The sequence below is a fragment of the Sparus aurata genome, chromosome 21 (genome assembly GCF_900880675.1).
Source record: "Sparus aurata chromosome 21, fSpaAur1.1, whole genome shotgun sequence".
NCBI lineage: Eukaryota > Metazoa > Chordata > Actinopteri > Spariformes > Sparidae > Sparus > Sparus aurata.
Genome location: NC_044207.1, coordinates 33629943 through 33653658, shown reverse-complemented (window position 1 = coordinate 33653658; position 23716 = coordinate 33629943). Strand labels below are relative to the sequence as shown.

The 23716-nt window shown below is 43.5% G+C and overlaps 1 protein-coding gene across 3 annotated transcripts in view; it reads left to right on the top strand.

The window, feature by feature from the left end:
* Nucleotides 1-16097, top strand: part of dnaaf11 (dynein axonemal assembly factor 11) — a 35138-nt gene extending 19041 nt beyond the window's left edge. The window contains exons 10-12 of one of the 3 annotated variants that reach the window (XM_030403589.1): nucleotides 1544-1639; nucleotides 2806-2897; nucleotides 15176-16097. In XM_030403589.1, the coding sequence (XP_030259449.1) occupies nucleotides 1544-1639; nucleotides 2806-2897; nucleotides 15176-15371 (384 nt within the window). In that variant the 3' untranslated portion in view covers nucleotides 15372-16097. Of the gene's footprint in view, nucleotides 1-1543; nucleotides 1640-2805; nucleotides 2898-4116; nucleotides 4148-14757; nucleotides 14843-15175 lie in introns of those variants that run through there. The other 2 variants (XM_030403590.1, XM_030403591.1) reach the window with 2 other exon arrangements.
* Nucleotides 16098-23716: the final 7619 nt, after the last annotated feature.

Genomic DNA, 23716 nt, shown 5'->3' with positions numbered 1-23716 from the left:
CCCCCAAATCTACCTCCAGTTCCCTTCCAATCTATGCGCATGAAAGAGCAAAAAGCAAATCCACATCTTGGCTTTGCGAGTTCCGCTTTGGTGAACTCTGACCAGTGAAGTCGCTCCCACAATCAAAAAGAGCAAATGTGTGCTTGACCTCTAAAACGGACAGCTGAGCCTCACATCTGCACCGGCAGGCGAATTTACATTCCCTACATTTGTGTTTGTGTGACTGACGAGTTGTTGCATGTCTATTGTTGTTGAGCGTATATGCAGCTGTAATTGCACTCAGTAGAGTGCATACCTCCTCCAAGGCCCAGCAGTGTTCTCCATCTGCATCAAACTGTACTCACTGCATTTGTAACAGCAACCTAAATTCACCCATTCAGTGCAGTTACGCCTTATTTTTAATCAACAGTGAAGTTTTCAACTTTTTGATAAGCAAACGTTGCGTTATCATAACAGTTTGATTATCTCCTCGTATTTCCTCTCAAGCAGGCGCCAAATAGTTTGTAGTTTTCTATCAGCTGAAGTCTTTGCGGTGTGTTCGAGTGCAGCTTTAAAGCTTGGAAACAGGCGACGTGAAGCGACACGAGTCAGCCTTCGTTGCTGCGAGTTCTTTGACTATTATTTTGTCTTTATGTTTAATCTCCTCATCATCTGTAGAAAACTTCACTAGTCTGTGTGAGCTGACACATCACCGCTCATTCTGCTTTCATATTTCCCAGTTTCTGCGTGGTTAATGTGCGTACGCATCATTTTAACATCTGCCTTCCCGCAGCAGCACAGAGGAAATGTGTGGATGTTTTTAATCTCCCACTAACAGGCCGCAGCAACCTTTAAGCCTGATTAAACAGCTGTTTGGCCGCATATAAATCCAAGAGGTGTCATTTCTTTTTGTTTCCAGCCTCCAGCAAACCAATTATAAACACAGAATCCTGCACGTTTGGAGTTCTTGAGCCCTCGCTGCCAGAGTCCTGAATGTCATGGCTCCGCTTCAGGCTGTTAGTGTATTTATGGATGGTTGTTTTATGCCAGGGGTCAGCCTGATTGGACGGGTGGTGTGATTTACTCAGTGATACATCAACCCAGGCCTTTAAAATTCGTTCTAAATATGAACTTGTTTGGAGGTGCACAGGGAATCGACTGGAGGAGTCATCAGGTGTGTATATCACGTCAGTATCACCTGACAGCTGCAGCGCAGGTCGAGGACGGCTTGAGTTTTCCTTCTTCTCCCTGCTGTTGGCGTGGTGTCCCCTGAATTCCCCCTCAGAAGGAAACTAAAGTGAAAGGAAAAATGGAAAAATCTAATTTTGTCCCTATTTTTCCTCCCACATGGGTCGTTTAGGTTTTCATAGGATTTCGCTCCAGTGACTGATTGCTGCTGTTCTCAGCTGAAGCTATTCTGGTCACACTCCTAAGTCTTTTCTGGAAAGTGTACCTATAAAAAGGTCCACTAATGATTAAAGTCATTTGACACACTGGGACAGCGGCGGTGCCAGATCAGCGCATTAATCTTCTTAATTAAAGTTATGAATAATTTAATCTGCAGATATTTCAGATGGTTCTGCCTGCTGAAGTGAAGCCCGACAGCTCGACAGCTCAGAGGTCCCAAACCACCGGACACCTGGTCCTCACCATGCCCCGGGTACGTACGGTGACACATCGGACAGGAACACATGCACACCTGAGCCAGGTACAGGTACACGGGGCTGAGAGGCTGCTGGGCCGGGAGAGAGGAGGGCACATGTCCAACTCTCAGGAGCCAAAGAAGTTTTTCTTTGTGGTTTAGTTCTTGTTAGAGGGTTACTTTACACTTTTTTATTTAAAATAGCAAATGGAAACCAAACTTCAGCTGTCAAGTCATGAAATCTTTATTGTCTCCGGGGGGCAATTTGCGGTGCAGCCAGCAGCAAAAAACAACAGTAAAATACACAATAAGAAGAGTGACGATGGACTTTTAATGTGAATTTAAAGATGGTGATGTTACGCTGCTGCTCCAACAATTTAGTTAAAAGTTAAACAGCTTTTAGTTTTAGAGCCATGAAATGTGGCGCAGTTCAGCTGATAATGAATTGTAGATCCCCGACTTTCTTCTAGGACTCCTATCGGATCGAAACACTTACTTGATCAGTGCTTCAGTTTATAGCTTTTGGATTAAAGCGGTAACCAACAATGAAAACCTCCTCAGGTTCAGTCCAGCTGATGTTGCATCTATCAGAACAGAATGGAGAAATAGATGTAGAATAAGATCATCTGTGTCTCAGCTCCTCCCTTCTAAACCCTCCGCAGATGTTCAATCAAAATATTAAATTAGTTAAACAGGACTTTGGACTTCTCTCTGTGTGGAACACAGCATTAGTCTGGCCTTAGCTAGCTTGGTAGCTTCTAGTGGGTGTGTTTCAGTGATCAGGGTTTATTCAGCTCCACCTCTTCATCTGTAGACGCTCTACAGTCTGCTGATGAAACATGAACCAAAACCTGATTCTTCTCTCTAAAGGAAAACTCCACAGATCTCATTAACTCTGAAATTACGACTTTACTGATGAACTTTATACCGTCGGCTGTTCTCTGTGATTGTTTTGCTCAAGCCAATGAGAATCAGGCATTTTGTAATAAAGGAGCTCTTTACAGTGTCTATAAAGAGACACGGGTGCTGACAGTGCAGAATCAGAGCTGCCACTATTAATCCTCCATATGGCTTCTGATCCGTCCTGCACCAGAGTGCCAGTAAACAGTTGAGGAATAAAAGTGTGGAAGCTGTTTGCAGAGACTCTGAGTAAACATGCTCTTTCCTCTGATGTGTCTTTTTAGGCTGAAGGTGAAATCAAAGTGAGGAAGACCGTCCAGCGTCCGTCTGGAGCGCAACAAACACGACGCAGCAGCTCGTCTGAGGACAAGAAGAGGTAAAGATGTTCTCTACAGTCACTACAGCTGCCGACGCCATGATGCAGACATCCATATAATGATTTCAAGCAAGCATATCTAAAAAGGAAATATAAAACAATTTAAAAAACGGATAAAATACAAAAGCACACATAACAATGAACATAAAGACTTAAAGGGATATTCCGGTGTAAGTTTAATCCATGGTCTAAATCACCGTGAAACTGTGTTAGACTCCCTCTGGAGAGATCAAGTTAGCAGACCGCTAATTTACGGAGTTTTATCAACCTCAGAAACGACCGCACGACAACAATACACTGCAGTAAATGGATCCAAATATAAACCGCCACCAAAAAGCCACAAATAATGCTCAGAACAGCACCAAACTTCAGCAACAGTACAAATAGGGTCTCAGCACATAGTCCGGGGCATCTAACCTCTAACCTAGCTTAGCTGGGTTTCTATTGTGAAGCTAAAAACAGATTTCAACTCTCCTCCATCAGCTTCCGGGTCGGGGAAGTCCCGACGCGACGATTACCGAGTGCGGTTAGAAATGCTCAATTCCGTTCTTTTCCCTGTCCGCTCTCGATAATAACTGTTATAAACTGGCAGGTAAGACACATATGAACTTTGATTGCTTTTCCATGGAGTCATAATCAGACATTTTCATCCATGAGCCGCGGAACTCTACTGCACTCGGTAATCGACTCGTCGGGACTTCCCGTCAACAGGAAGCTGCTGCAGAAGAGTGGTAAATTTAGTCAGCTTTTCAGTAGAAATCCAGCTAAGCTAGCGGAGGTTAGATGCCCCGGACTATGTGCTGAGACCCTATTTGTACTGTTGCTGAAGTTTGGTGCTGTTCTGAGCATTATTTGTGGCTTTTTGGTGGCAGTTTATATTTGGATCCATTTACTGCAGTGTATTGTTGTCGTGCGGTTGTTTCTGAGGTTGATAAAACTCCGTAAATTAGCGGTCTGCTAACTTGATCTCTGGAGAGGGAGTCTAACACAGTTTCACTGTGTGTTAGACCATGGATTAAACTTACACCGGAATATCCCTTTAAAAACAACGATGGGAAATGGACATAGGGGAAAAACACAAATAGTTTGTACAGAACAAAGTGCGATGATACGAACACATTGATTGGGATAATCCATTTATTTTCATTAAAGTCTGTCAGGTGCCTGCAGGTGCCCTCAAACCTCTCATTCACTTTAATTTGTTCTGTTTTGGCTGCAGTCATCCGGCTCCTTGAAACAGTGTTGTCTTCCTCTGTGTTGATGTCGAGGTGTCATTTGTGTTTGTGTGAAGGTAAATGGGACAAAGGATCTCAGTCAGTCAGTGTGGGAGGACTTCTGCTCCCTGGGCTGTAAATTCATCATCTATCACTGATTTTTAATCTTTAAATCTGACATAATATGCAACACGCAATTGAGATGCAATGAAATCTTGATTACCAACTGATAATTCTCCTCATGAATAATTTCTTTGCGAGCTCGTTGTGACACCAGGTTCATAATGTGCTGCGTGGCCCGCGGGGAGTCACCAGATCTGGATTTGCCCATGAGTCCATGATGACATCACTAAAACTGATTGATCTCAGTCCATGCGACCTCATCAGTGTGAACACAAATCTGACCAGAAAAAGAAGACAGCACTCGATCTTTTCTCCTTGATTTGGACCAACTGAACTAGACTACAGTTATAAAACAGTCTCAATAAAACAGTCTCAGTAAATACTCTGAAACTCAGGTGATTTTTAAAATTTGCCAAGTAATACATTTAGCATTATATTTATATTCTAAAATACAAGAAAATATGATAACAAGTACAAAGTCTGTATAATAAATGAGACATACAGAGAGACTGTTAGCAGCGCTGTGGCCTGCAGCGGCCGTGTGTTGGTGCGAGTTATCAGAGTCAAGCGGCGGTCTCAGTCGGCCCTGGTGTTAGTCTTTGTTTGGCCTTGAGTTGAATACGCATATACTCAACTGCCTCCGGCTTATCAGGTCCCTGTTGTCCTAATTACAGATGCCTGTTGTATTTTAAACGCTCTGCATGATTCATGTTATCAGCAGTGTTGATAATAGTGTTCTCCCGGCTAATGACTACGTACCGGCCACAGATAACCTTGACCGGAGCAGCAGCAGCAGCAGCAGCACTGGGAGCAGGATACTCACTCACACATCCAGTGAAACTCTGCTGTTGTGGGGTTTAGTCCCAGCTCCAGGCATCCAGGCCTGAGCAGCTGTTCTGGATTTGTTTATTCATTTTCTTAGATGAGGTTTTCAGTGCGAGCTGAATGTTTGAAACAGTCCATGAATATCAGAATATCTCTGTGGTTCGTCTCCCTTTTGCTTTAAAGTGTCAAACCTGCTGACTCGTGTTGTCCCAGCATGACCTGACAGTGTTCCCAGGGTTTCCTCTACATGTAATTGACTGTGGCGCACCGCCACGGCAAAATAAAAGCAGCCACACCTTAAAAATTCAGGCATAAATAAATCCAGTGTTAGAGAAAGGAAATATTTTACCGTCGTCTTCCACCGCAGTCTTTGACGTTAACTAGCATGTTGGATATTTAGCTTGATAATTAACTAGAGGATAAAAATGGACACTTAGAGCATCCGACCTGTTTTCCGACAGTAGCACAGATTACATTCCGTACCAGAGCCGACCCGCTATAAATTGATGCCGACGCCCGAAGGAAAATTGGACGGACGCAATTTTTAAAAGTGAAAGTAAGACAGCGTGGGGAATGGGAGTTCTGGCACGCATGAATGAGCTCATATGAAATATAAATGCTTATTATTTGTGTCGCTTATAATGACTGAACCAACCCCCCCGCCCGGCGCTACAGTCTCAAAAAAATACTGGGGGAAACACTGGTTCCACAAAGCTTTTTGTGATGTCACAGGATGTTTGGCTTTCTCAGTCTTCAAGTGCCTCCATAAATGTTGAAGGGGAGGAGGTCCGGTGACTGTCAGGATTCTTTGGTCTTCTCATTCTCCTCCTAAAGTGTGAAACCTTCTCCACAAACATCAGACCAGAGGGTGAAGCAGGTCTCTGAAGAATGGGGTGGTGCTTCTCCTCGGCCCGGGTGGAGTCAGTTCTGTGCACAGCTGATGATGGAGCGGGTCGGTGTGTTTAAAGTATGGCCTGGTGTATGGTGACAGTGTTTCATGCACTGTCCTTTAGTCGAGCCATGAGATTGAAGCTCAGGAAAACTCTCTTTGCTTAGAATAACAATGTGATTCTGCATAATCAATACACCTACAATCCTGATGATGTGACATTTGTTTGTGTCTGGGTATTTGGATAATGCACTTACTGCATTGTCTTGTTTTTGACTCTGAAAAGTCGTTCTCCTGTCTTCCAGGTAGTCGTTGGTTTCCATTACTCCACATGCAGAATACAGATCAATGCACAGAGGCCCGAAAACTTGCTTATGTTACATTAGGGAGGAAAAACAGTGGAGACTTCTCAAATCAATCTGCACTTCCACCGGCATCATCACACAACTGTAATGTCACTTTGGCAAAATAAAAGCAGACATGATGTTTGCTGTGATCGATCAGTTTTGAAGATGCTGCAGCATGTTTTGGAAACTGGTCAGCACAATTCTGAAGCATTCAGACGATGAACCATTCACCACTCCTCTGCTTCAACTGTCTCCTTTTAACAGAAACACTCCAACGTATTTCCTGTCACTTCTTCTTTGATGTTCTTGTGTTTAGTGTTCAGTTAATGTCCCTGAAACTCAACACTTCCTGCGAGAGTTTCAAATTAAAACCCAACGAAAAAGGCCTTTTAGTTTGAGACGTCTGCAGGAGGTGATGAGTCAAAACGTCACAATTAGAAGCAACTCAAAAATATAAAGTCAAAGCAGCAGAGTGAATCAGACGGGACTCTGTAGTTGTGCAACTGGAGCTGCAGAGATTTAATCTTTATATCTATTACAGCTGGAAAAGAAGAATTCAGGAGAAGTAATATAAATCATAGACATTTATATAGACGTTAACAAATTTAAGTCGACGTGAAAACTGAGTTTTTTCTGAGTAAAAAGCAAGAACGTTTACATTTTACTGATTTTGATGAATCATTTAAGTACTCATAATGACATTTCTATTATACTATATATGCACAATATATTATTGAAGTCAGTTGTCTATATTTTGATTGATCAGTATCATATGAGGACAAAGTGCTTGAGACAATGAGGGGATTTCTGTTTCCTCTTTAAAAACTAGCAGTATAATTGATACTAAACACAGCAGAGAGATTCAACAATGCCACATTTAATATGGCGGTGATGTCGATCCATGCAGCGTCTACATATAACCGTCTGTGGTTGCAGCACATCCTCTCACATGAAGACTGAATAGGTCCGTGTCTCCAAAAACAACATGACTGCTGTTCTGTATTTTCACTCTCAGTAGGATTTTATGCTTCAACACTAGCATGAATTATTGACGGCATCTCGTCCTCTGTGAGGAGACTGAACCACGTCTGGCTCAGCGGGGTTAAGTTTAGGTTAGCTCAGAGCTCAGCGGCTTCACCTCGTAACCACCACATTAGTCTGCAGAGCTGTTTGACTGAGCGCTGTCCCCCTCCTTCCCTGGAGGTACGCCGGTCGCCGCGCTAACGTCATTACCATTTTATGAGCAGGAGCTGCTTCTTGTCCTTCATCTGGCCCCATCAAACACAGCGACAAGCCCCGGTGCAATCTTGTGTCCTCAAATTAAACATTCGATAAAAATGCTAAGCTGCTGCGGCACCACGGCAAGGTGACAGGTGAGCAGCACCGCCGGCTGCTGAGTTATTACATCATTTGGACACGATTAGAGGCGACCTTTGACCCCAGACGTACCCACAGATTCTCTATTCAGCCTCTGGCGTGGATGGAGGTGGATCTGAAGGCCATGATTAGGTTTCAAATGAAGTCGCTCGATGACACAATGTGTGAATTGTATCTCGAGGTGGCAAATCAAACATTATCTAAAACCCACAGCTTGTGACGGCTGAGATAAAGTCCAAGGTGTGTTTGAAAGGTCAGAGGTCAGGGTCAACTGCAAAGTTAAATCTGTCTCAGCAGGTTTAAGTCGGGGGGCTCACAGTTCCTGCAGCACTGTGAGGAGCTGAGCAGGGCATGTGAGCGGAGTGGAGCGAAATATAGTCGGAGCGCAGAGCGGGTTTTAATCTAAAGGCCAGAGCGATGGTTCCGTTTCGCTCCAGTTCCGTTCCAATACCGCTCTCCACAAGTCTAGGGCATGCACAAGCCCACACAGACTCACGTGTGCCTTCAAGGGTTAGCCTACATCAGAGGTCATTCGTTGAGAGATGGAGTTTGTCAAATATTTCAAAAACAAGCAGACAGGTCATATAGATGCAACGTCAGGAATTGCTCCCTCTTTTAAATTTGAGCGAGCGTCGAGCGATTTCACCAGAGCTGAATGAAATTTTAGGTGAGGGGCGAGCGGTCTTTGAGCGGAGCTGTCTGGTATACGTTTGAGCGATGGAGCGAAGGAGCGAACACTCATGTAAGCGGGGAGCGGGAATTCTTGCCGCTCAGCTCCGCTCACATGCTCTGATGCTGAGCAGCTTCACAACGAGGGCTGCAAATACACATTTCATTATCAGTTAATTTCTGTCTTTTTTCACAAAATCTATTAAGTAATGAATCATCAAGTCTATGAGAGTGATCACAGTTCTGACATTTGACAGGCGGGAACAAGACGATTTTCGGCAGTTATTGTTCGTTGGTTTTTTATTGATCAGTCACTTAATCAACTGAGAATATTCTTTCAGCTCCGTCCACAACCATAAGCTGAAACAAATTCAAACTTACAGTTTGTTTTTATGTTTAAATGAACAAGAGAAAACGAGCTCTGACTGTTTTCTGATCTGTTTTCTCACGATGTGTTCACAGACTTTTCTTCAGTTATCTCACACGTCATCGACTCCACAAGCCAAACTGTCCTCCCAGGTTTCATAATAACATATCAACAAAACAGAACTCTAACAATATGGTGTCATCAATCAGGGTGTCTGAAAGCTATGACAGCATATCTAAGTGTTTTTTGTCTCCTTCAATCTGGTCTTAGTTTTGTTGTTCGGGTACGATGCTGGCGGCACTTAAATATGATGTTTCAATTAGAAGAACTGACGGACTGGAAACAAACCAACAGTTCAACCAGATGATACAAACCTCTTCATGTGCATATTTAAGTTATGCTAATAATTATGGCAGCAAGAAATTGGATGCACCTTGTGATAGTTCTGCTTCTTGTATTAACGAACCCTGAAATCAGCATAAATGTTGTAACATCAGACAGACGTCACGGAAAATGAGAATCCTGCACGTTTTTGCTTTTTGCATCAAGCAGCACAAAAGCAGCAGCGTGACGTGTGAGTTGATTCCTCTTACTTGTGATTGTACATCCTACAATGTCGCTATTGCACACGCACACATTTAAACAATATGATGTGCAGCTCAACTTACAATCACTCGCTGCACAAAGAAAGAACTGTGAGCACACAGCGACTGTCAGTGCAGCAGGTGGAAGATGAAGCAGTGAAGTGGATCTTGAAGCTTTGACGAACACTTTAGGTGATCATTTCACTGTTTTTTCTTCCTAATATATTTGTTTAACTGCTTGTGTTTCTTGACTTGTCCAACTTCTTTTTAGGACTGAAAGTAATCTGATTATTTTCTTGGTTAAGCAATTAATCATTCACACTATTACACGTCAGAATATGATGAAAAATGTCAGTCACAATTTCCCAAAGCCAGAAAACCTCAAAGTTTCAGTAAATTTTGATCTAAGTTTACTCAATGAACTCATTAATGAATCAACTAAATGTTTGTTGTAAGTGTTGTCACAGACTTCAGCTACTGACTCGATCAGAACAATGTAGTAAACCAGCAGAAATGATTAGCTGCACAGTTTGCATATCTGGAGGATCTATCACGGCGCCTTTAGGGAAACCAGAAGCTTCGGGCCGGGCCGGGCCTGCGACCTCTTAAAATAATGCATGAACATAATAAATTGACCCGGCGATCGTGTCCCTCAGGGCTGATTTGATTAACGTGGTTTACAAAAGAACAGCCACTGTGTTGGACCCCTGACCCTCCTCCCCCTCCTGCTGACCCCTGATCAGCCAGCCTGCAAACTTTACAACAGATGACTTTATCAATATTTCACCACCCGGCTCTCTCATTATAACATGTTCCCTGTCTGACGGTGAGGTGCGAGCTGCAGAGTCTTTGCTCCTCTGTTGACGCTCCACAGACCTCATTACCTGTGAGACATAATGACCAGCGGGCTTTTGCCTTGGGTGACCCATTACAGGGAGCCATTTTGGACCTCCTAACCAGGGAGGGCATTAGTAGAGCGGCTCTGGACTAATGACTCCATCCATCTCCCCAAGAGAAGTGCTGACCATTAGGTTTACCTGACCGTTACCAAGATGAGTGTCGGAGCTAAACTTAGCCCGGACCGCAACATGTCATAAATCTCTAACTCCTCCCCTCTGTCACACCTCCTCATCTGAATTATAGAATTCTGCATTCATTCAGCGCTCTTTTATAAAGGAAACCTTTATGAACAGAAGACGTTTTGAGTTAAAAGTCAGAAAAAGAGCTTTAATGTCCTGTAAAGGACGGAAACAACCACGTTGGCAAGAGCAGCGCACAGAGTCAGCCCACCTTGGTGTCGTCCAGGCAGAATAAAGCCCGGTATCATCACCACATCTACATCAGGCAGAACACGACACCGAGCTTCTCCGAGTCCATGTGACTTGTTTAGTCTGGTTCTTATCTAAATGTGGATCAGCGGCTGCAGACACTGAACAGAACCTGCTGATGTTGTTACTGCACCCGATTACAACTCAATTACTGCAGGTCTCCATCGCTGAGCTGAGAGGGAGAACCTGATTGGAGCTTGGTCCTGATAAAAGCGTGGTCGCAGTTATCTTCCTGCTCTTACATTACCATGAGTTTACTCGTGGACATATCAGCCTGCGAGGACGCTCAGTTCATGTCTTCGGCTCTTTGTTTGACAAATCACACCGCGGTTGGACGGATTAGCCTCCAGGTGTGAATGTGATCAGATCTGAAAAAGAGAGCGTCTCTCAGTGAACTCGCTCTGAATACAGAACGGGTAAAAACAATACAATAAAAACAAAGTCTGTCACGTCCTGTACGACACGCCAGTCCAGTAGGCTTCAGTAGCGTTAGCATCCTCGGCTAATAGCTCCACTGTTGTTGGCGCCATTTGGATATAAAATCATCAGACTGGGAAATCAACATTAGTCCGATATCCGATGATTTACTTACGTCTGGATCTGAATAAGATATTGAATCGGATCAGTTCCATCTCCACTGATTCCTGCATTGACCAACATGTATCTTGGTTTTATCATCAGTTCAAAAGAAAAACAAAAGTCAAAAGACAACCGAGGTAAGATACATCCACTCACTGATCTTAAGATTATGTTAATGGCAGGTTACTCGTTAAGAGTACATTTATTTATTTTTCTCTTCAGCAGCTTCTTTGACATTTTCCCAAACAACTCATTGATGAATTGAGAACATAACTGAGAGATTAATGGACAACGCAAATAAATTCATTGTCTTTTTAGATTAATTTGGCGCCATGTTTCCTCTCACAGCACAGTATAAAATATTCAGTATATGTGTTATATCCCCGTATCACACAGTTTTCCTCACGGGGCTTTAGGTCTGAACAGATGTGACACCTCTGTCCTCAGAGCCTCAGCTGGGTAAAAAAGAAAACACCTTTTTACAGGAAAGAACTGGAAGAAATGAACCAAGTGATGAAGGTGATTTTCTTGTCTTGTGTTGCTGGGTGTTTTGGAGGACTTGAGTCGTCCCTACCTTCGTTTTTTTCTCTTCCATGAGCTGCAGCAGCCGTTAAATCGCCGTTCGCACACCGTGTCTGTCATACTAAACATATCCAATCTAAAAATAGACTCGCTGCTTTTTCTATCAGCAGGAAAGTGGTCTGAATTACTTTTCCATTTTCTCTCTCCGAGCTGGTAATTTTGTTGCTGCAGAGTGGCTTCGCTGCGCTGAATGAAGTGGGGACTTCCATATACAGTATTTGTCCTCTGGCAGCTTTATTCCCCTCTCAATAAACAGTGGCAGAATGTACAGAGTAATGAAGTGGCTCCTCCTCCTGCGCCCTGCTCCTGTTTATTGTCAGCTGCTGTGCAGGAGATTAAATTATAATTGCCACGCTCTTTCCTGGAAAATCAGCACATTTATTAATACCATCTCGCCCTCGGTGTCCATGTGTGGACGGATACCTGACGCGAACAGCCTTTAGAATCATTAGAGCTCGTTTAAATACCAACCGCCTATAAAAACCGACCGCTCAACGGACTGCACACTTTACTAACAGTGATTTTACATCAAAAATCATAAAGTGTCCACTTCATTTAGTTTCTGCAGCAGTTCTGATTGCAGCAGTCCATCATATCCTCTTGTTGGATAATGAAGAGCTTCTCTTAGATAAACCTGGAGGAGCATCGACATGTTCTTGCACATTCAGATTCATGTTATTTCCATTTCAGCGGCGAAGCTTCGAGCCGTCTTGTGCTGCTGCTGCTTCACGCTCTGTGATCACTGTTTCACATTTAATCAGAGCTCATTTTAAACTGTCAGGATTCAGAATATACTCTTTATTCGTTATTCTCATCTCTTTGGCCTCTAATTCTTCATTATTTGTCATCATATATCTAAAATCTATCTGTGTAACAAAGCCTTGGATACTAACTTGCATTATAAACAGGAAGTAGAAGTTGAAGACTGACTGGATAATCAAAAACAGGTAACGAAGAATCCTGGCAGGAAACTGAACAAAGGCAGGAAGTAAAACAAAGCTACAAAATAAAACAGGAAGTGAAGTTAACTAGAGTCCATGCGAGTCGTCACATAAACTCAGACACTGAACCTGTAAAGCATTATACCGGCTTAGCATAAACATGTTAGCATCTTTCATTGTGAGCATGTTAGCACGTCGGTGTTAGCATTCAGCTCAAAGCATCACTGTGTTTAATTGCAGCATCACAGAGCTGCTAGCACGGCTGGAGACACACTGTCACACATCTCACATGGCTGACGTTATCACACACACACACACACACACACACACACAGAGTGATCATAAAAATCCCCAGAGATGATTTTAAAATCATTGACCACTCACTGCTCAGCTGACTGTGTGTCTCGGGGTTTCTGTGGTTTAAACATGGTGAATTGATTAATTGGTGTGGGATGGAAGTGATGAGTCCAGAGGAGAAGATCAATTTGGTTTTTAATGGTAACAGATTGTGTGGCAAAATGGACCATCGTCCCCGTGGAGATGATTTAATGGATGTTGTTGTTGCTCGAGAACAGAAGATGAATAAAAAGAAACGTCGGCATGAAGAATATTTGTGTCGTAGTTTGAATTAATGACTGATTTCAAGACGGGTGACGACAGAATAACTTTTTAAAGAGCATTGATTGACAGACGACACTTAGATAACATAACGAGGCTGCGCAGGATTTAAACGCACATCATCATCCGTTCCAGGTTACATGTTTTATTTGACTGAGCAGCAAAAGAAAAATGTAAGAAATCCTTTAAACTCACTGGATTTTTTTAAGGTTTAAACAGGTTGTGGTCGAGTTTAGTATCATCTAACATATTTGTGATAACATGTTTATCTAAAAATAATAATAAAGATTCTTTATAATGTAATAAAAATAAGTTAAATTAAATCTGTAGTCTAGATAGAAACTAAATCAGCAACTATTTGATCGGAAAATAGTAAATAAGATGATTTATTTCACCAGATGTTTGATGTTACGATCTGTGATTCTTTCAGTCGATACTTAAAATGTATTTAATAAGTGCATAAAATGAAATTAGATCTGGAGATGTGTCTCCCTCCGTGGCGTGTTTTCATCACCGGCGTCGTCTGAAGGGAACACAAAGATAATTTACGTCCTGCTGAGATATTAAACACACTGTATCTGACATCTTGTAATTTGTTATTTCACAGCTCTACAGGAGCCCAATTTAAATATGTGATGTAACACCTGAACTCTAATAAATATATGCACAGTCATATTTCTAGTCGGTGCCTTTCCAACATATATTATAAACGTATATCAGGTCCCATATTGACTTCGTACAGCCGCATTAAATCTTGAAACTATGACGTCTCTGCAGCAACATAACTGAAACGAATGACAAGTGATTTACTTCAGCTCAACATTAAAGTAATTTGGTGTCCGCTAACCGTTTTACACTGTGTCACTTCAAAGACTATCAGGTGTTGACTCAATTAGGAATTAGGTAACTCTGTGCAGATTTAGTATTCCTGAGGGGAATTAACAGGGATCCTGCAGGATGTTCCTGAGGTTTGCTGAATCGTCGTGTGCCGGCTCTGTAAACCAGTTTGTGTGTTTGGAAATACTTGCTTCTGATTGGCTGGTGTACTGCTGCACCAGTCAAACATCAGATCCCTTCTCTGCATCCGAGCTCGGAGAACCTGTTGCAGTTTTCTTGTCAGCAAGCAGATTTGCAGATCACGACATAGAACATAAATAATGCAGGTTATCGACAGCGTGTGAAGGATCAACCAGCCGGCCCGACCGTCCTGTCTCATGAAGTGATAGTCTGATAGTCCTGTAGTTTCAGCTCTGAGATGTGGAAGCAGCCAGATCACCACTTAGTTTAATAAGGCAACTAAATAAACTCACAAAATGTCACAAAAAAAAATATTTTGACACATATTTTCCTTATTAAACAGAGAAATACAACCGCACACCGTCTAAAAACATTCCTCCTCCACCTCCTCTATCCGCAGACTTTGTTGCTCTTACATGATGTCACTTGACTTCCTCCTTTGCTGCCGTCATTATAACTTCAGCCACTAGAGGTCACCGCCTAACAAACATAGATGTGTTTGTACTGAGCTGCAACTCCCACAGCTGATTTACTGGTGAGGCTGAGCTGCAAACTACACAAGGTCGCTTTAATTTACAGACAACATCACAGCGACTTCACGCTACGTTACGAGCTAATTCACAAGGTTAAACTGTCTTTTTTAATTTGTTCTGGAAGTGGTTTTTGTATATTTATATATACAGTGACACAGTCTAAACTCTCCTGATTTACTTATATGGTCTCTTTTATTGTTTCTAGTCAGACACATTCAGAGTAAAGAGTAAAGATAACGTTGCTGCCTCTGACTTACTTCATTCTCTGATGTTTTGACTCTACAGAAAAACAAATATTCCCGAGAGGCTGGAAGTGGACCCCAGCAAACACTCAGCCATCGACCTCGCCAGCATCGTACCTCGCCAGAACACCAAGGCGGGTCCGCTGGAAGCATCCAGGATGAATCCACCTGCCAGCACCGCTCACAGCAGCTGCTCTGAAGGGTTTGTGGACGACCCTGACGTCCCACCACTGATATAAGACTTCAAGACGTAACATGGACTCTTGAACTGCTGTGTTGTGGTGACACATCAACCGAGTGACAGAAGGATGTAACACTGGAACTGTTGAGAGGTAGAAATGTGAGACATAGAAACATAACTTGGTGTTTCCTTACACAGCTCACTACAAAGAGTTGATAAACCTAAAATTTCTTCACCTTGACACCGTTAAGATGCAAATTCTGTGTGAATATCAATATCAGATCCTGATGTGCATGTTCCTGCTCATGTTATGTATTTATAAACCTCTGTTATCATTGCACCTGTACTGGTTGTTAAAGGGAAAGTATTCTGCAGACAATAAAAATATTTTTGGGATAAATTCAAAATAGAAAACGTGGAGGATCGTGATCATCAGTGACAACTTGAAAAACATGAACCAGCCTCATCAGATGCTGCAGACACATTCCAGTTGGTTCTAAAAAAATATTTGATTCCCAACATTTCAGCTCAGTCTCCAGGAGATAATGTCAGCAGTCAACAGTGAGAGAAACCTACAGTTTCAGACTTGGACCAGGCTGCAGTGTTTGCAGTGTTTGCAGCGTGTGGAGCGAGAACAGGCTGGATGTTTATCAGTCGGGAGGTGCAGGAGACAAAAACTGATGTGCTTCTTATTGAACCGAGAGGTTTCGGTGAGTTCATGCCTCTCTGAACCCTGATGTTTGCCTTTAAGAATAAAAAATAGCTTCAGCAAGAGAATAAGTTATTTTTCTGTGCTTCTCTTTGGTTTGTGTCCTGTAAACTGCAGCTGGGAGGGCAACGCTGCAGAAAGCTGGAAAATCAATCATCCTGGTTCGGTCTGCTTTGCCTGTGGCCCATTTGTGTGTATTGGAAGCTGTTGTACTTCTGCCCCGTTGTGTTTTCTCTTTTCTTGTGATGCTCCTCCCGAGCGTCCTCCTCAAAGCTCGGCAGCCGATATTCTGCCAGACTTTGATCAGCGCCGCTCCTCTTGGTGCCCAGAGGACGCGGGTCCAAACACATTCTCCAGCTCGCTCGTCTCTCCTTGAAACTCGGCTGAAGTCTCGTCGCTCTTCACTTCCCTCTGAGTTGTCACCCGCAAAACTTGGAGGTCACGACTCCATCTTCTCCTCCCTCCTCCCTCGGCAGCTCTGAGTGCCGTTGCAGCCGCAGCGCCTTGAGAGATCTTTTTGGCTTTGGACCATTTCTCCTCCTGACAGCTCCACACGTCTCTTATCATCCCCGCGTTCTATATTTAAACTGCGTGGCTCGGATCATCCTGCAGATTCTGATGTTTGTGGTTGTTTGTTGCACGATAAAAAACGCCCGTCCAGAAATAGTGTCTGTAATGTTTCTGTGTGTGGATCCAGAACCTCTCCGCTGGGTTTGAATCTGAGCATGTGTTGTTATTTTAAACATGTATTTTTAAATGTAGAATATTCAGAGGTTTGGTGCAGAATCAGCGCTGTGGGGTTTCATCGGATCAGTGACGAGATGAGGTTCTGACACTAGATAGGTTCATCTGGAATGTCAACAGCTTTGATTTGATCTCGTTGATGATGCAGGTTAAACTTCATGATTTGGGTTTTAAAAGGTAACAAAAGCCCGACCCAGTCAGACGTCACCTGTGTGTCGGTACCTGCCCGCTGGTGGAACGTCTCTGACCTTCAGATACTGAAACAGGACAGTTTCAGACTTTACCAGAGAACATTTATTTTAAACTATTATTTCGACCCAGATCTGTTCGCAGCCAGTTGGCAGTAGAAGCTGATCGGTGGTCTCACACACTCACACACTCACACACACACACACACACACACACACACACACACACACACACACACACACACACACACACACACACACTTCCGCTCGGCCTCATTAATTATTGATGCATCATCTGTGTAAATCATGTGCGGGGCGACTCACACATGTTGTGCTCGTGTACATTTAACTTTAATGAAGTCGGTCAAACATCGACGCTGCTGTTTGAGAGGACGAGTCTGTAATCAGAGGCGCCGGTGATCCGTTTGTTAGTGACATTTAACAATTAATTCATCACCTTTTTCTAACCGCTCTGCCACCATGATGTCAGAAAAGAGAAGGCCGGATCTACGATTTATCTTTCTAACTTCTTTATTGCTGTGAGATTGTCTCAGGGAATAATTCATGGATCTTGATGAAGACACTCAGGTGTATTTCGTTGGCTGGTATCTGTGAGTGAGTACAGTTCGATGCAGATTTGTTGAGCTTAAAGAGACAGTTCAGATCTTTCTCATGTAGGATTGTATGAGGTATTTATCCCTAGCCATCTAAAATACAGTGTACGCTATGTTTTTAATATTTTTGGTGCTTTACGTTGCTGTAAAACAGATTTTTCCCTTGGCACTGTTAAGAAAAAGGTTGTTTAACTGCATCAATGAACTGCGACAGGTTAAAGATCAGGTATCTGCTCTTCTAGCCTGGTGCCGTCATGTGGACTCTGTGTCACACTGTCTCTGTAAACATGAACTAAACAAACTCCTTCCTGTTTAATCAGAACCAGAGAATCCAAAAGACACATTTTTGTTTTCCGTGTGATTAAATCCACACAAAGAGAAGCCTGAACCACCTGCCGCCTCTCCGCTCACTCATCTGTTCCTGATCCGTCCGGCCTCCATCGCTGCCTCATTGATTTTTGTCTGTTGCCATGGCAGCAGATGGTCCTGCTAGTGTTGAATACTCGGCACCGACTCGATGTGTCGACCCGGGTCAGACGAACCTGACTCGTAACTTTCTCGATCCTCTCCAGTTTTGTGCGGATCTTTAGGTTTATTTTTATTCCTGCTTCCTCCTCAACAGACACAAAGCAGCAGAGACGCACTCACAAACTGCACATCATAATTCTAACAGTACTGATACTAACAGGTGTTTACACTCGTCACACCTGGTCTGTTTGATCATTATAGGACTTTTTCCTCTTTAATAAAAATCAAGCAGCTGAGGGATGAAACACGGTGAAGCAGCAGCGAGGCTCCGTCCCGTCACCTCGTCTGTCGTCTCGTTGGTTTGTTTCCAGTTTGAAGCGTCGCGGATCAGACGGGATGTTCACTGTCATCACTGTACAGGGTTCCTGGGTTTAGAAGTTCAAACAGTGTTTGTGATCTGTGAAGTCGTCCGGGTTGCTTACCGACGCTTTAGAGGAAAGAAAAATCACTCTTTCAGGAGCTGGGTGAACACATCCGGCCAATCGAACCTGCCAGGGATGAAAGATTTCACACTTCGACTGAATCTGGAATTCAGTTTCCGAGGGGTTTCCTGATCACACATCTTTGTGCTCCGACTACAGAGACGTTCCTTTATGTTGTTGTCATCTGTAGTCGTTAGAGGTGTAACGATACATCGATCCGGATCGAGAAATCGAGTCAGTGACCGACGATCCAAGAGCATCGAAACAAAGAGAAAACATCGACTCATATCGCCGCCATCGTTAAAGTGAAACTCTCGCCAAAAAGCAACCGAGGCTTTATTTGTGACTGAATACGAGTCAAACCTTCATGTAAAAGCATAATTACGACAAATGAGGCACTTTTAAGATTTACTGTAGTTTCGTTTTCAGGTCAAACTCATTTTCAATGGGAGTGCTACGGGCACTTTTACGATAGCATCAAAATCTCTCTGTTTAAAACAGTAAGAAGTCTCGACACAACATGAAACTTTGCTGGTAGTATCACCAGGGTCTCTACACATGAACACGAGCATTGAGAACATTGTTTGTGTACACAGAGTTTACTAAAAAAGAAGGTTTTTGAACTACTCACCGTTGGAGCTGGATCTCCGGCGCGCCGCCGTCATGGCAGACAAAAAGTGTCGATCCCCGAGTGCGACCTGACAGGCAGAAGACTGACTGTCAGGTCGCACTCGGGGATCGACACTTTTTGTCTGAGGTGACGGCACTCCATTGAAAATTAGCTTGCCTGAAAACGAAACTACAGTAAATCTTAAAAGTGCCTCTTTCATTGTAATTATGCTTTTACACGAAGGTTTGACTCATATATATTCACAAAAAAAGCCTTGGTTGCTTTTTGGCGAGAGTTTCACTTTAAGACACGCCTTTATTTTGAAGTTCTGGGAGCGTCTGTGTCTCCTTTTCTGTCCATGTGCTTTCTAAACAGAGCTTTGTGTTTTTATTAGATTCAACTGATTGTTTTCCATGTAAATGTCTGGAACTATTGATCAAATAATATTTCCACCTCGTATCGATCGCAGGCAACGAATCAAAATCGTACGGTGGCAGAAGTTGTGATATCAGCAAATGTCATATCATTGTCCAAAGAATTTATATAATAAAGTATGGTGATGAAATTTGTGGTTTACACCCCTCATAGTTGTCAGTTATTAGTGGTATAAAAAGTAAACCATTAAAATAGTCAAGAAAAAGTAAACTGGACAAATCTTGTCAGTCTCAGTTGTTTAAGTCTCCAGGATTTAATGTGAGCCGTTAACACGTCTGAGGTCGACATTCGTACCAAACGTGTCGTATCAAGGTCACATCATATACATGTAATGTGCTCTTTATATGACACTCACTGTAGAAATGTTCATATGACACAAACATCTCATTCTGCCGGCTGTAAAAATGTAGAAACCTTGAATCATTTTGCTGCATAAATCCTGCTGCTGTTCTGCTCTTCAGACAAACACAAGGACTCGCTCAGGTCGTGTTTACGCGACCTCTGACCTCTGCAGCGCGCCCTCCACCGTCAGGACTGTCTGCGTGATGAATAGGACGACTGCTCTGTGATTCTCTGTACATGTGGCTCTGCCCCGGGGGCTGATGGGAGGTTTCTGAGCCTCCGTGTGCTGGTATCAGTGTCAGCATGTGTTGTGCTGTTCAGCCAAATGAAGAACAGTAAAAGCTGTGAGTCCTGGCAGCTTTAAGTCTGAGGTAGCTGCGGCTCGGCTTAATTAACGCCACGCCGCCACTCTGCAGGGTTACGTCCTCCGAGGACGGCGCGGCTCCACGCAGAGCTCAGAAATTATGTTGAGAAGATTGGATCCCTGCTGGAGATGAAAATTCAGATTGGACGTTTGATTCTCGCTCTGAAGTATGAAACAGAATCAAAGGGAGACTTCAAGGAGTCGCGGGGAGGAAATCCAAAGACATTTTGTTTCCTGAGTGGTCTTTCCGTTCTTCCCCTGGACTCTTCATCTTCCCCCTCTCCCTCCTCTCCTCTCTGAGATGAATTATTTAACTGTTCACAGAGTAAACCCCCTCCACCTCCTCCACCTCCTCCACCTCCACCCCTCCATCTCTCTGTATCTCTGCTGGGCCAGGCGTCCTGTGCTGCTGCCAAGGACAGATGTAGAGCTGTGATGGAGGCTCGCACTGCAGCAATGTGGGAGAAAGAGCCAATAAGACACAATTTATTACTGTGGACGTGAAATCTGAGGAGCAGAGAGCTGCTGTGTGTGTTTCCTTCAAGGCTTCATGGAGGACAATGTTCTGATTTCAGACACTTGTGTTCAAACAGACTCTGGTAAAAGTAGAAGTACTGATTCAGCTTGTTTACTCCAGTAAAGTAATAGATTACAGGCTCTGACATGTACTCAGAGTATCAGAGTAAAAAGTCTCCCTCTGAAGGACATTTGTGCTCAAAGCTAACTGAAGCTCACGTCATATTAATAGAACTCAAAGACTATTAAAGTTAAAGGTAGAAACAGTAGGATTTGTCCCAGCTGTTCCTGAACGCACCACAAAGACAGTTGATTGTTGAGTCTCATTCCCAGGACGTCAAATAGACACATGTTGGGTTGGTAAAGCGTCCCGAGCAGCAACAAAGAGAGAAAATCAGAAACTCTCTGCAGATACGAGACACTAACACGCCTTTTCTCCACATTCCAGTCTCCCTCTCTGTCTGTTTACGCCTTCTTACGGCTTTTACGTCTTTGTCTCGTCTCGCTGCGTCTGATAGGTCCACATCAGTCTGCTGATGGTGGGAAATAACAAGAATCCATAATTCACCTCAGATGCATCAAACTAAAGTAACGAGGCTGTTTTGTAGTAAAGTACAGATACATGAGACATGTAGTGAAGTACAGTAACTAAGTATTCTCAGGCAGGTGCTGCAGTCATCAGGAACATCTCTTGTCTTTGATTTTGTATGAAAGCCTAAATATGTCCAGCTCTCTTGATATTTTTCCTGCCAGGATTTTACCACAAAAATCAAAACAAGACAAATCAAAACGGGGAAGCAGCTCAGCAGCATCAGATTTGAGGTTGGATGTGTACCTGCAGGTGTTTCAGACGCAGCAGCGCTGAAGCTGCAAATGTGCTTTCAAATCAAAACAATCAATCAACGTCATCAAACCAAACGGCCGTCAAATCAAAAATCAAAGGTGTGTAATGCTTCATGAAAGCTGCTGGCTGAGCGACCTTTCCTCTCGACCTCTGGTCTCTGAGTCTGTTACACCTTCTCCATCTGTGTGAGAGGAAGTAAAGCTGTTTGCAAATCAATAATCAATGCTGCTGCTGCCACAGAGGAGCCTGCAGTTCTGCTACATGTGGATGAAAACGTCACTATTAAGGTGAGTTGTCTTTATTTGTGTTTAATTTTTAATCTGTCTATAGTGTGATGCTTTTATTCTGGAAGGAAGTATTCTGTAACAAACCCTCACAGATCAATGGAGTGATTCTGGTTCTGGTTCTGATTCTGATCAGATGAATCCAGAGAGACGCAGGCAGCAGCTGTGGACGACCGTCACGCCGCTGCCCGGTCGGCCTCGGGGCCTGTTGGTTACCTGCCCGCTCTCACAGAGGTCACGTGGTGACTCACGCCGGCCGGGGAGATTGATATGTTTGTTGTGCGTTTATGCTGAATCGTTGTTATCTGCTGAACTGTGAGTGTCCGTTCAGCAGCGGCTCGCTCCTCCGGGAGCCGACAGCTGGACTCATTTTTCATGCGTCTGGAGACACGAGCGGCTTTGATTCATGACGGCTGTAAGTCAGCGAGCGTCTCCAGAGGCCGAATCACAGAACGGCCTCACGTGTTCGCCTCATGAAGGTTAACCAGCACAATGATACCGTCACCTTTCATACAGCCGCAGTCACACACGTGAAGCTGCGGGAACATCTTTGTTGTTTTGTTCCAGTCCGACAGAATGAAATGATTTGATTTGGACATTTGTTAAATGTTTGCTGCAGCCTGTAAACCTGCTGAGGTCTCATCTCAAACTCTTTTCCACCATTTCTTCTTTTTCTATTCCTGATTTTCTGATTTTAAAAGATGTTATTAACACCCTCGTCGCCCGGTTGAGCTCGTGCGCCGACTTCAGACGGGCACACACTAACACTTTTAGCTCAGCAGCTACATTGAGGACTTTGACTTAATAAATGAAATAAATAACATGTTGTCAGATCAGTTTGTGATCTCGGGGCTTCACGAGACTCCAGTTACACCAGACGAGCTGCATGGAGCCATTTGGTTGTTTAAAGTTTTCACATTTTGGATCGAACTGTTCTTTGAAAGCTGTTTGAGTTCATTTTTGTTTAACACGACCGCTATCGCATCAGAAAAACAACTTCCTGTTCACACACCCAGCAGAGACGGAGCGACGTGATCATTTCCTGTTTCATTCCACCTGATGAAAGTCCAAGATTCTCTCTCCTCTCGCTCTGTTTTTGGTCTCCACGTCCTCCTGAGGGAATTATCCATCTCTCTTTAGCTGCTGAACGCTCGACTACGTTCACCAGCTTCTCTCTGACCTTGTTACTTGTGTAAAGTTTTGAAACAGCTGCTGGAAACTGAACCAAAAACAGGGAATGTGCTGCAGAACCAGCAGCTTAAAAAGGCTGAAATGTTGTGTTTCCTCAGCAGTGATTGTGTGTTTTTGACGGATGGAGCGATCAGCTGAAGTCTCCAGTTTTGTATCATGTTTTGCTGTTTTGCATGTTGCTCTGAAGGCCGAGGAGCGGTCGTGTAACAGAGACCCGGCCGGTCTGAAGACGCTTTGACTAAAACGAAGCGCCGACGTCAGGGATTCTGTTTTCTGCTCGTGTTGCTGTTTGGTTGAAACTGAATCTCTTTTCCTCGACGGTCTGAGAGCAGCCACAGTTTTGTCAGAAAGGTCTGCGAAGCTACTAACCAACAACTACAACTGTTAAATAACTAATATTCTCATTTGACAGAATATATCTGCTCCAGTTGCTCCGGTGTCTGACGAGCAGCGAAGCTCCCAGCTGTGATGTGAACAAATGAAAGCAGCTGAGCTCAGCAGGACGTCTCTGATGAAGGAGGAAATGGGATTTTCCTCATTTTCTTCGTTACTGTCTGTTGTACTTCCTCTGCCATCATACTCACTTCCCTTTGTGTCTTTTAACCTTGTTTT